General features: G+C 40.4%; 1 protein-coding gene across 1 annotated transcript in view; it reads right to left on the reverse strand.

Annotated features, from left to right (window-relative positions):
• Positions 1–13,228, reverse strand: part of MYCBP2 (MYC binding protein 2, E3 ubiquitin protein ligase) — a 243,252-nt gene that overhangs the window by 12,314 nt on the left and 217,710 nt on the right. Inside the window, exons 64-74 of the mRNA XM_018565383.1 lie at positions 12,528–12,688; positions 12,251–12,407; positions 9,909–10,133; positions 8,978–9,043; positions 7,042–7,281; positions 5,819–5,914; positions 5,214–5,297; positions 3,475–3,741; positions 2,282–2,565; positions 815–911; positions 340–459 (exon numbers count right to left, since the gene is read on the reverse strand). Coding sequence (XP_018420885.1) covers positions 340–459; positions 815–911; positions 2,282–2,565; positions 3,475–3,741; positions 5,214–5,297; positions 5,819–5,914; positions 7,042–7,281; positions 8,978–9,043; positions 9,909–10,133; positions 12,251–12,407; positions 12,528–12,688 — 1,797 coding nt within the window. The remainder of the gene's footprint in view (positions 1–339; positions 460–814; positions 912–2,281; positions 2,566–3,474; positions 3,742–5,213; positions 5,298–5,818; positions 5,915–7,041; positions 7,282–8,977; positions 9,044–9,908; positions 10,134–12,250; positions 12,408–12,527; positions 12,689–13,228) is intronic.

Here is a 13,228-nt window from a genome sequence, read left to right on the forward strand (position 1 = left end):
AAGGGTCCTGCTGTCGCGGGTCGTGTGTCGCTACAGCAGGACCCTTTTTGGAGCGGATTTTGCCGTGATTCTCGCTTGCTCAATGCAAGCATTTGCACGATATCACGCGACAAATCGCGTGATATCGCGCAAAATGCAAATCGCGCGCGAACCGCTCAATGTGAACGGGGCCTAAGAGCTGTGGACTTTGACAGTACATTTCTTGAAAATGCTTAAAGATAGAGGTGAATAAGGACTTGTTTTATAGTGCTATTACTGCTCACTCAGAATATGTATTATATACTTTGGTCTTCATGATCTGGGCACAAATTCACCTTGAAACTAAATGAAGAACCTTACCCTGGTAGTGGCAATACATCGTACGGGGGATCGATACTCCTCCTCCATTTTTGTCAGTGCAATGATTGTCTCTGCAATTGCATTTTTAGTGACCCGCGACCATGCCTCTGAAAGGTGACCCTAAAAATAAGGTAGTCAAAACCCAATTGTTTGTTATTTTACTTTGGACTACCCCACCCAAAAAACAAACAAGTAGTGACATGAGAAATTCACACCATATAAAACAGTGAAACTCATTAAAATGATTTGCGCTAGACGCTCCTGGCAGTTAAACTAACCAGATAATAAGTTATCACTGACTGTAACAGAAAGAAATGAACACATATCCTATTAATCACTACTAAATAAAAGAATGAATGAAGCAAAGGTAGAGTGACTAGTACTGGACCTATGACACACTTCTAAATGTATTGTGAAAGAACTGTGGTATAGACCTGAGAAAAAAAGATGTGTATTTAAGTTTGGTAATACTTACAGCTGCCATATCTTTAATCAATTTAATGATGATCTCAGAAATCTGAGTTGGAGTTGAGCCTTTCATCCACCAGTGACTCTCACCTCTTCTGAGGTAACTGATTAAAAGAAAATAAAAATATACATTTTTGGCTACAGAAGAAGCAGTTTGTTATGCATTCATCATGTTTACTATTATGAAATACTCAGAAAAATTATACAATTCAATATAGCAAAACAGTATTTTAAAACTCACCCCCAAAAAAACTATGGAATTTTTGTACTTAGCTTAAAATCCCATTTGAGGGACACAGAAATTCAGAAGCACTCAAACTGAGGGGTAGGCAAAAGCAACAATAAATACTAAAAAAACCCACAAAAAAAAACACAAAGAGCCGCCTGAAGAACCTTGCGCTAAAAGCTGGCATCAAACAAGTCCTAAATATGTACCAAAAAAAATACAAAATAGAGAACAGTGAATGGAAGACCAGGGACAGCCTTGCAAAATGTGGGAGACAGTAGCCTGAAGCCGAAAAACCTAAAAAACACTCACAGAACCATTAGCATACTCATTGAAAGGAAAGAGTGGAACTCTAACCTTAAGACCATAAGCTTGAAAGATGATTTGCCCAAGACACAGAGAAATGGTGAAAGGAGAAGCTTGTACCTCTTTACAGGAACGACAAAGAAACAAGCAGTCTTTCTAATGGAAGTAGTAGCTGCGAGTTAGACATGCAGAGCATGAACTACAAGTTTAAGAGAAGGAAAGACAAGGCAATCAGGCTGTACAGATCCCGTAGAGCCACCAGAGACTCCACTGCTTCAGCCAGAGGCTCTCTGCACCTGGAGACAAACCTGTGGGCCAGGAGGTCCAAAACTGGCTTCCCACACCTGTGACACAGGTCAGCCTGTTCAAGGACCCAGCCAACTTGTTCAACAAACAAAGAATGTTGAGATGTGGAGGTCTGTAGTAGAACTGAGCAAACAGGACTGCCTAGAAGGAAACTACCATCAGTCCAGGATGGAAGCACCACAATGCAGAGCCCAGTGCTCTAATGTCACATTCCATGCTAGCACCACAGTCGTCAAGGGGGGTTCAGGTACGGCCTCCAAAGCTAGTTTCCAATCAAAAAAAATTAGACTTTTCTCCAAGGAGCAGAATAAAAAGTGTTCATTCTCCTAGGACGCTAGAATAAAACAGATTATACAGGCTGACCACTTTTTTTTGTCAGTGGCCAATTCCCCCTGTTCGTTACAGTCTCTGAAATAATAAAATTAAAAAGTTGCATTTAGCTTGACTTTAATCTTAATGGACACGAGTCCAAGATAATATCGATCTTTTAAAAAAGACATGAAGCCCTGACCAGTAGGTAATAGACTTCTGGCTTGAACAAACTGTTGGAATAAGACAAATGCTAAGCTAAAAGACTAGTCATTTAGGAAGAAGAGGAATATTTTGTGCTACGGTATAAGATCTAGTAGTACATACCTAGAATTAAAGATCATTGGCAAAGTGACAGTTGTTACACCTTTTCCAGCACTCATCCCTGCAGTGCCAGTGATTGGTGTTCCTTTGGCCTTCAGCTGGACTGTGAGTGCCTTTGCGATGCATCCCAGGAACATATCCAAAATGCCCAGCTTGTTCCAGTCTCCTTTCTCTGTAGAGTGGATAATGTCACTGATGTCTGCTGGTGGCAGAGACTTGACTCCAATGATGCTAGCAAGACGAGTTGGTGTCACTTCAGGCAGGACACGCCGCAGCAGAGAGGTTACCTGTGAAAGGGAACTCCGCAAGGTTATTTCTGCACCACAGAACAAGGTTCCTAAGTCTAAAGTATATCTGGTTATAGCACATAATGATAAAGACAGCATTTCGGTAGACATGATAGAAGAGCAATGACCTTGACAGAGACCTGTAAGCTGTAGAATTACCACTTCTGACTTCCAAAGGAGCGCATAGCAGTGACCGCAATTTAATAGTAAAGTAATCATGATAGTGGTATCTCTGATCTCCCATAAGTTACTCCCCTATTACAATTACATGGTTGACGGCCATTTTGCACATTTTATTTAAGTAACTTCAACTTTGTTATGCCTCATCAGGAACTAAAAAAAATCATAAATCTGCATGAACAGATATTACAAAAAATACTGTTACAGGGCATCTACTGACTATACTTCACTAAGGAGGTGAGTGAATCTCTAAACATTCACTAAGCTAGTAGTTTGAGCAAACTGTTCCCGCAATCCAGCTTGTTAGATCTGTCCATGTGCCAGTGACCATACGGCCTTTGTTTTCAAAACAGCCTGTAGGCATGTCACAATGAAGCTGGATGTTTTATTAAATATACTGTGGAGCACAATGTGCATTTCTACACCTTTGCTGGAGGACAGTAGTGTGGGAATCTCAGGTGTGGTGGTGGTGGTGATGCGTGGGTGTGGTTGGGTGGTGGTGATGGGTGGGTGGTGGTGATGGGTATGATGGGTGGGTGGGTGGTGGTTGGGTGGGTGTGTGGGTGTGTGTAAACATTTGCCAACAGAAGTAAAACAATTTGCATTTTTTTTTTCTGATATTCACAAATATCTTGACTTTGTTTGATGTAAGTCGAATACTACCTTCCCTAATCCGGTATGCTTATGCAGAAACCACTATGTAAGGTAAATAGAAGCTGATGCACTCACCTGTCTCTGTACTCTAGGAGATGCTGTGTGCAGCAGGTGGAAGAGATCTTGCAGTAATGTCAATTGCTGAGCTAAATACTGCCTTCCAACATTGGACCCACTCAGTGCAAGTACCATAGACAGCAGTTCAAAACAATAAGCATCAGATGAAGCATCCTCATCATTTGGCTGGGAATTTGCATTTTCCTTGCTGGAAATAGCGTGTTCCCACTCTTCTCGGACTCGTGTAGCCTCCATTCTGATTGCTTGTACTATGTGGGCACATACCTGCAAGTCATTAGACATGGAAACATCAGGTAACAAAACTAGATTAGGATTATGGCATCTAGTAAAATGAAAAACTTCAATGTAGACCACAAATCTGGTTTTCAGTGTGTTGGCCATTGTGCCTCACGATTTTTGAAAAAAAAATATTTTAGTATCTATTGCAAAGTTTCTTAGCTGGAGATCCTGCCAGTAACAGCACTTTCTGTTTCAGACTGACAACGCTAAATTGGTGTGTCATAATTGCCAGGAACGTTGTAAGCCTGCCCTACGTGCACCTCCAGTTGGTCACTAGGATGCCAATCAGGTTTGTGCATGCCTTTTGCAGACCAGAGAGGTGGCCCAATGACCAAGCACACATAGAAGGCTTAAAATGTTGGTGCTAATTGTGAGGCACCAGCTTAGCGTTGTCTGCCTGACAGAATGTACTGTTACTGGCAGGATTTCCAGGCAAGAACTTCCATTTTGCAAATATATTGTCAACACAAAAAAAAAAACATATTAGGAGTTCTAAATATTTTCTTTTGTAACTAAAACATACTCCTCGGAATTCATAAAGAGTGACGTAGACAAATGTTGGTGGCTGCGATACATGCATAAATTTGTCGGAAACGGGTACATAAATTTGTCTAATGGAGGTATGGTGGGGGTTGAACTGAGTCCACAGTATACATCCCACGGACACTCCATCTTCTGTTCATGTTCATCCCTGGAGCTGCACAACTTCCTTGTTTGCTAGGACAAGGACACATCCCCTGCCGGCTGGTAGATTCCCGGGCCGACAGTTGAATGTAAACCAAGGGGCAGGGATTGTGCCGACCAAAACTGGTCACTGCCATATATGGTTAATAAGAAGGTCAGCCAGCATACCTAGCGCATTTGTTTACATCCAACTGTCGGCCGGGTAATTTCCCATCAGGCAGCTGAATGGGGCAGGGGATGTGTCATTGGTTGCTGGAATGTCGGCTTCCTAGCAACCAAACAGCGCTAAGCTGCCTTGTCGCTGTGTAGTAAAGAACAGAGCAAGCATACCCTGCTATTTACTATACAGCCGCTCCACTCGGAGCACTGGCTTGTCTCTGTACGGCAACTTGGAAATGGTCTTACTTACAATTTCATTGTCTACAAACTAGCGGTAATTCTTTTTGAAACTGACACAGCCGTTGCGACACATTATGAAAGTGGTGCAAATAAGAACTACCTGCATTTGGTGCACATGACTGAACTCTTAACAAAACTGTTGCAAGGCTTTTATGATTTGGGCGCCGGACCTTTTTAAAGGGACCATACCTCCAAAAAAGGGTCACAAATGCTTTACTGAATTACCCCCAGTATCTCTAGAGTGGAGTCATGGCGACAGAAGAACAAAAAAAAAAAGCAAACAGAAAAGCAAAAAAACTATTTGTAACGGTTTATCATTTGTAAACCTTAATTTCATTATTATATTGGGGTAGAACTGTGGCATTATTACATACCTGTTTCTGTAAGTTGGTGAGTTTGCTCCTGCTAAATATGATGCCAACCATGTGTTCCTTGAGGTCTGCATCAGAGGTTGCCTGCAAAATAAAAACGATTAAGACACCAACATACACTGTAATCTCCATCATAAATAACTTTAAGGCAATATGAAAAACTGTTCATATGAACCTTCTGGAATAGCTATATTCCCGATCCATATAGAACAAAATTGTGTGGGGGAGTCAGTGCAACCAATATATGCACCAGTTATCACAGGTCATCTAAAATGAGCCTTTTCCTCAGGTAATCTGAACAATTGTGGGCAGCTTTCTTCAAACAATGGAGAGGTACATTTAGAGACATGCATCATATAAAGCATATATTAGAGGGCATCCAAATGTCCAATAAATACTGCATTATTAACTGAATAGTATACTATTGGTCAATTATACAAAGAAAATAACATGACATCATTATGTATATTCTTAAATATGTCTCTCTAATAAAACACTACAAACAAGGCTTATTGTAATTGTTGATAATCATGACAGAGGATAGCGCCATGTTCCGTCAGTCTGAGACAAGATTTCTTCATATCTTATCAGAACTCAGTAATGTTCCGGTATACCTTTTCCTCGCCCTCAGGTGAGGATAGCAGAGCTTTCTCCTCTTGTTCTGGTGTTGGTTCTGCATCCCCAGAGATCAGCTTGCCAAATACCTGTGTGGTAAAAGGGAATTTTACTTCTGTAAATCAGAATCAGCACTTTTCTCTATAAAAATACAAGACAACCAGTGTTTTGAGGAAGCAATTGGCATTACATGTAATATAAGGCACACATCTAGGAAATGGGAAAAAGTAGATCTTTGAGGGTTCTCATTTATCCATGTCATGGTATACCTAGTATATATCTAGTAGAATTGTCGTGTTATGTTCGTGAATCATTGGAGTTGAAGAACCTCTGAGTAGTAAAACATATTCAACACTACAGAGCAAGCCTAGTGCACACCTAGAACGTGACTAACTACTGCTAGGAGGTATATGGTAAATTTTGTATTGGTTTAAAACTACTACCTATAGCAGCTGTGACATATTGGGGTGGACAAAAAAAAAAACCTGGAAACCAAAAGTGAATTTGTCAGTCTGTAGGCGCTATGCCCACAGAGACCCAGTGGCTAATTTTACGCCTAAGGTTCAATGTTTTAAAGAAAACCTGAAAACCATATGTGCACATTAAAGCTGGCAACATAGAGCATCTGGATATTTCATTGCTTTTAGTCTCCATCCTCTCATTGCCCTACAGAGCCCACAATTCTAGCTAGTAGTCGCCTTTCTTTTGGCACAAGTCAAATGTTGCTGTGCAAACACCTTATCACACGGAGTGGTGCCTATAATTACATAAGTATCTGTGGGAATGCCTATGCAAAGTGGAAAGGTGGAGACTAAAAATTAGAAGATCCAATAACTTACATTTTAAGATTTTAAACGGCAAAGAACAAAAAAAATCATCACAATCCCAAACAATTCATCCCCACACAGCTACCTCCTCATGTACCACTGGCCCCTCTCTTTTAGATTGTAAGCCCTCAGGGGGCAGGGCCCTCATTACCATCTTGTCTTGAATTGTATTGTAATGTCTTCCTTATATTGTAAAGAGCTGAACAAACTATTGGCACTATATAAATCCTGTATAATAATAATAAATGTAATTAAAATGATACATTTTCCACACTGAAGAACAAGGGATGGGCCTGACTATACTGGGTCACAGCAAACATGTTTCCAGACAAACAACAGATGTCACTCTATAAAAACCAAGTCTACTATGATTAGCTGATGTCACTTACCTGTGATGTTATCAGTCTGAACACACGCAGTGTCTCTGATTCGCAGTTCTTTTGCTGTGCTACACTAGCTGAAATCTGTCCAGATATTTTTATTGACTCGCCATCTTTCCAGCCAAGCACTTTAATTTGCCGCACTCTAAGTGTATTCTCAGGGCCCTTCATCTCAATCTTGATGATATGGTTATCTCCTCCAGGAAGTTCACTTGTTACCCAGCCAATGTGCCTAGAATCCAATTCAGCCTTGGAGTAGAAAGAGACTTGGTTACAATTTATACAGCAACAATACATATTTATTACACTCAACAAAAGCTTCCAAGACCTGAGGATAATACAGAATTTGCTAGACTGGATTTGCTATACTACAAGATGCTCCAAATCTTTTAAATAATTCCATGACGTGGAGATAATATTTTTTTCTCAAACCTTGTCTTTAGCGGCTGTATACAGGTCATGCTTTTACAATGTCATCAGGGAGTAGCACATGTGCATTGGTAACCTTTTAAAAAGGGAAACCTTCTGGATAAACATTGCAGACCTTCTTCCAAAGGTGAAAGCTCTGGATGTCATCCTTCGTTACCAACCAGAACAAGCATGCAACCACTCAAGTGCCAGGACTCCTTCCTCAGAGACACACCACACATTACAGGAAGGTTAAGAATGACAGCTTCACCCAAAACATGCAATCTCAAAGCCAGTCATGGCAGCTCTCATAGTAAGAGGCTCTCATTAAAAGAACTACAGTAATCATATTATGGGTGAGTGCATAAACAGATAAATCGCACTATTAGAAAATATTAAGAAACCCTGAACTATTCTAAAGAGCAGAGAATGGGATATAAAACAAAGCTGGGCAAATCCCAATCAGGGCAACACCAAAGTAAAACAAACTACTTCGTTTTTTCAGGGGAATTTATCAAAACTGGATCAGACAAAATCTGCACGGCAACCAATCAGCTTCTCTCTAAAGCTGGCCATGCACCTATAGATTATCTGCAGATTTTCTGTGGTCAGATGAAAAAGTGCAACAGATTCCTCTATCTACGCTTAACTGTGTGGATGGAGGAATCTCCCACTGAGCAAAGCGTCAGTATCTTGCTAGTTGGCCCAGCTGGCTCTCAAATTACCTGAACAATCTGATTGGATGCAGGCATTGTGAGAGCCAGAGGGGCCGACTAGCAAGATACTGAAGCTTGGCCCAGTGTGAAATTCCTTCAACCACACAGTTTAGCGTAGATTGAGGAATCTGTTGCACTTTTTCCATCTGACCATAGAAAATCTGCAGATAATCTTTAGGTGTATGGCCAGCTTTAGATTTTCAAATCTCACCTCAACAGACTGATGAGAGAAGCTGATTGGTTGCCATGCACAGCCGCTCCAGATTTTGTCTGCTTCAGTTTTGATAAATTTCCCTCATGGTTTTTTTTTAAATATCTAGATATGCTCGCTGTACTTTTAAAAGCTTTGTTTTTTCCTGTATAGTTGAAAATAAAAAAAAAATAAAGAAAACAGGGCTCCTATGCTGTTGTAAGCTTAATTCAAAATGCATTTCTAGAACAACCTGTTGAAAAAAAGGTGTTTATATGAAATGTGTAGTCATTCAAACAATGTGATTCAGTAGAAAGTAGTCTTTCGCCCCAAATGCTAACGATACCGACACTTTCTGGTATCGTTACACACTGCCTCGCCTCCTGATTGGCCGGGAAGCTGGCTCCATGCTGCCTCGCCACTTGGTGATGAGGGAGCATAGAGTCGGCTTCCCGGCTATTCAGGAAGCCAGGCGGTTTCCTTAATGGAACTTCTGGTATCGGTATTCAGTATGGGCGAGTACCGAAAAAAATAATATCGGTACTCAATACTGAAAAAACGGTATCGGTGCATCCCTAGTACAGAGTACAAAATAGGCCCTCTCCTCCAATGCATTTAACATTAGCATTACCTGCTTGACTCTGCACAGGTCTTCCACAGTCTTCCCACTGAAAAAGGTCAATGAAGTGACTTTGTTCTTAAAAGACAAAAAAAAATAGATTTGTTGTAAGCATAATGCAATTAGTAATGATCTTATTCAAATATTTTATTACAATTTAATTTTTATGTGATGGTTAATGAAACATTTACGATACATTTGTAACATAATGAAAATTCAAACCAGCCCTGGGAAAAAAATTTGAGCACTGCTGCAAAATTTTGCTTTACAGAAATGAGCAAAAATGTGCACAATAATGAAATGGGCAGAAAAATAGAACAGGCCTATGGATGCTGCGGTCTTGAAGAAGTTATTTGGCACTCCAGGCCTGCCAGCAAGCAAGCTAGCCTGGCGGCACTGTGCAGTGGAAGATAAATTGATTGGCTCACAGTGGTTAATTGAAGCTGGCCATACGCTGCTCAAATTTCCGCTGAGTTCTTCTGACTCAGGTGAAACTCAAGCAGCGTGTTGTCCCGTCAGCACCCCCGCTCAACAAAAGATGATTTTTATATAAGGAGCCAGTCTGAATAATGTCAGACCTCTGACTGAATAATGCTGTCCTCTGACAGCAGCACATCAGCCGTTGTCAGCTTACAATAGCCAGTTGGGGGTTATCGCTGAATGAGGAATAAATAGTCAGTGTATGCCCAGCTTTACAGTCTCATTTATACCCAATAGTAATTATTGTTTGATTAAAAAAATGATAATGCAAAATTCCATTTGAAAATGTGTACGGTACACCAAAGCAACATTTCAGAATAAACTTCTAATCTGCATACACTGAAACCTAATTACTTGCTTTTTGGTTGCTCTAATTTACAAAAGGCGCCTTAGCCAGATCATATCTGAACACATAATAGATTAAAAAAATCCTGCACTCAATAAATAAAGTGGTTATACATACCCCCAAATCACGAGAGTTATCTACGTGAACTGACACATAGCGTGTATTAATGCCTTTCACACAATTTATTGTGATGCTCTTTGTTTTATTTTTGTCTTCATCTCCTGACTCCCAAAATGTCTCTGTAGACCCATCTGTTAAACTTCCAATCATAGCTGGTCTGCTAGAAGTCTTAATGTCCACAATGCTGGTCATGTCTTTAAGAGCAGTAACTAAGCAAAGTTCCTGGAAGACAAAATTCATTTACTTTTTAGGAGGTGTGCACATAATATTTATATACCAATAATAACACAACGTTGTTCTAACTGGGGAACTGCACTGCAGATTCTGCTGCTCACAAAGCATTACCGGAGATACTCAGTATATACATTGGTTTAAGAGTTAGGAAGGTGCAGTATGTCACAGTTAAAAATAATCTAACACAGATGAGGGGTTTTATTTGATACAATGTAAATTAGAAATGTTTTACAAACTTTTATGCCAATACTCGGTCACTTGGACTGAAGACTTGGTCTATGAAATGGAAATGGTTTAGGATATTTGTACTGTCAGACATTCACACCAAAAGACACAAGTTGTTTTAAGCTTATGTAAATAAAATTTTGGGTTTTCAAACGTTGACTTTCAATACTCACAGCTTTGCTGTACACAGAGATAGCTACATTTAATCATTACCGTCAACACCCCTGTACAGCTACTCTGTGTAAGCCGCTGATTGCTATAAGGGATCTAGACTCCTTAGCACAAATCAAATGATGAATGACATGTTTTTAAAGTTTATATTAGGGCAAAATGAAAACAAAAACATGCAGTACATCTCTGAAATGCATACACGTTTCCCAATGTTTCATTTACATAAAGACCCTGCAAGTAGAGAAAAATTCCTGTTGATCTGACAGAAATGCATTTAGCTCTTAAAGTGACACTACAAAAATGCATTTAAGTACCTTAAAGCAGAACTTTGAGGTGAGTGCTTTTCACTCACCTCATAGTTCTAGCCGACCTGTGACAATGAGACTGTCACAGGTCGGCTCAGTAGATCGGGAGGTGAGCGAACATATACCGGCGTGCGCTCACCTCTCGATCCTGTCACGGCTCTCTGCCGTGACAGGGGAGGGGCTGGATTCCACCCTCCCCGATAGCGCTGACTGGCGGAACGGACGGGGGAGGGGGCAGGTACAGCTGGCTCTGCCTCTAGATAGGCAGAGCCAGCTGTCACTCACACAGCTGGGCGGATCTCGACAGCGATGTCGGGATCCGCTCTGGCGTCTCAGTATACCGCGAGCTGTAGCTCGCGGTATACTGAGCTTAGGGTAACTGGAGGACGCTAGTTTTTGTCCTCCCGTTACCCTGAGAACTATGGGGAAAAGCCCTGACCCCATAGTTCTCCTTTAACTATCATCAAAAATGCATCTTGTGTATCACTGGGCTGTAGATCCACAAATTATCTCTGAATTGGTGCCAACACTGTCCTTCCGTCTGGAGGGCGGCTACTGTTGTAAAGTAGCCGCCACTCCAAGCTCGCTCCCTTGATGGACTAGAATCTCAGTACAAATTAGTAAACTAAATGTGAGATTGTAATCCATCACAGAAGTGAGCTTGGAGCGGTGACTACTTTACAACACACACAGTGACCATGGGGAACAAAAGTAGCCACCCTCCAGAAGGAAGGACAGTGTCAGCACCAATTCAGAGATGATTTGAGGATATACAGCCCAGTGATACACAAATAAGATGCATTTTTGATGATGGCTTAGGTACTTGAATGCATTTTTAAGATTTAACTCCTGAGTTTAGTGTCACTATATCCTGTTGTGGGCAGAGAAAACAGCAATTTTGTGGATTTGCTGTCTTTTGCTAAAAACTAGTAGAGCTTGGGAAAGTGTGCACAAGACAGCTCTGAATTTGTCATGTGATCAACAGGTATTTTTCACACTTACCGAACAGAAATAACAAAACACTTTTTATGGTATAGGTAGCAAATAAGAGAAGGTCATTGTTAGAAATTAGAAAAACTTTAATATGTTAGAGCCATAGTGATACTAAGACTTGTGACTTCTGATAAGACCGTTTTCCTACTGGTGCAAAAAGCTGCACCACTGCTACATACATATGAGGCAAATGTAGGAGTTGTCATTCTACAGGAGGCACAAGTGACAATTCATGCAAATGCCAGTTTGTATCTAGTTTACATCGGTATAACACTTGGTGGTGGTCTGGTAATCAAAATAAAGATACAAAATACCAAATGTTAAAACTGTTTAAAATTTAAAATGCTCCAAAACTAATGTTAGATATAAATTGATGCAAAATGGAAAGATTGGAGTAACACTGACAATAACCTGGTTGATTGCTTCAAAGCCAGACTGCACACTAATGTTGAAACTTTCTTCGCTATCGCCATCATCAGACTTCGAAAGGATGTTGTTAATGTGGTGAAAAACATTACTCTGGTGGAGAAACTGGTGATCAGATTGCTTGAATTTTAGACTCCAACACCTACAAATAAAGAAATGAGCAAAGGTTTTCATTTAAATAATTTTAGTATAAGCAGCTGTTGAGTTTCTAATTTCTGGTTTAATGGCACTTATTTTGTCACGACAAGTAAAAGATGCTCACCTCAGTGCCATCTGTTGTAGTGCACTGCCCCCAGGAAGTGACATCATAAGATCAGAAATAGTCTGGAGAAGACGGTGGAACGTGTCAGGCAATGGGTGCGCTGCTTCACCAGCAATCACAATGTCTGAAAGAGGGTGTTCACAGACTCTTGTATCTTTCTCCTGAAATAGGCAAACATAGAAAGTAGAGTTAGTGAAAAACTCACCACAATTCCATTATGATTAAAATACATTTTACACAGCTACCACGAAATTAGGATTTCTAAACAGCACAAACTTGAAGTGCAGTAAATGAAAGAAAGTATGAAACAAATAAGACAGGAGCTGCAAAATGCAGATTTAATACAGCAATCTACTAAGAGCCCAGATCAGCATCACATTCAGGAGACTGTTTTAGAGAAACAAAGGAGGATATTAACAGGCTGAACTCTTGACATCAGCTTTAGAAAAACAGAACTGGCACCCATAGTGCTATTTGTTAATGCCACTAAAACATATTAAATAAAAGCGGTGGGTGTTAGAGCTTCTTTAGGCGCCTGCTTTCCAGTCTACTGGAATTTTTCGCTGCTTTACAGAGTTTTGTGATTGTCCCATGGCCTTGCAGCCTATGTTCAAAATACCCTTCAACTTCAATGAAAGCTAGTCTGTAGCTCATTAGTCCATTAATGGACATTTTTTTATAAAGCCAATAGAGTAAGTGCT

Source organism: Nanorana parkeri, unplaced genomic scaffold (genome assembly GCF_000935625.1).
Source record: "Nanorana parkeri isolate BGI_ZX_2015 unplaced genomic scaffold, ASM93562v1 scaffold838, whole genome shotgun sequence".
Lineage (NCBI taxonomy): Eukaryota > Metazoa > Chordata > Amphibia > Anura > Dicroglossidae > Nanorana > Nanorana parkeri.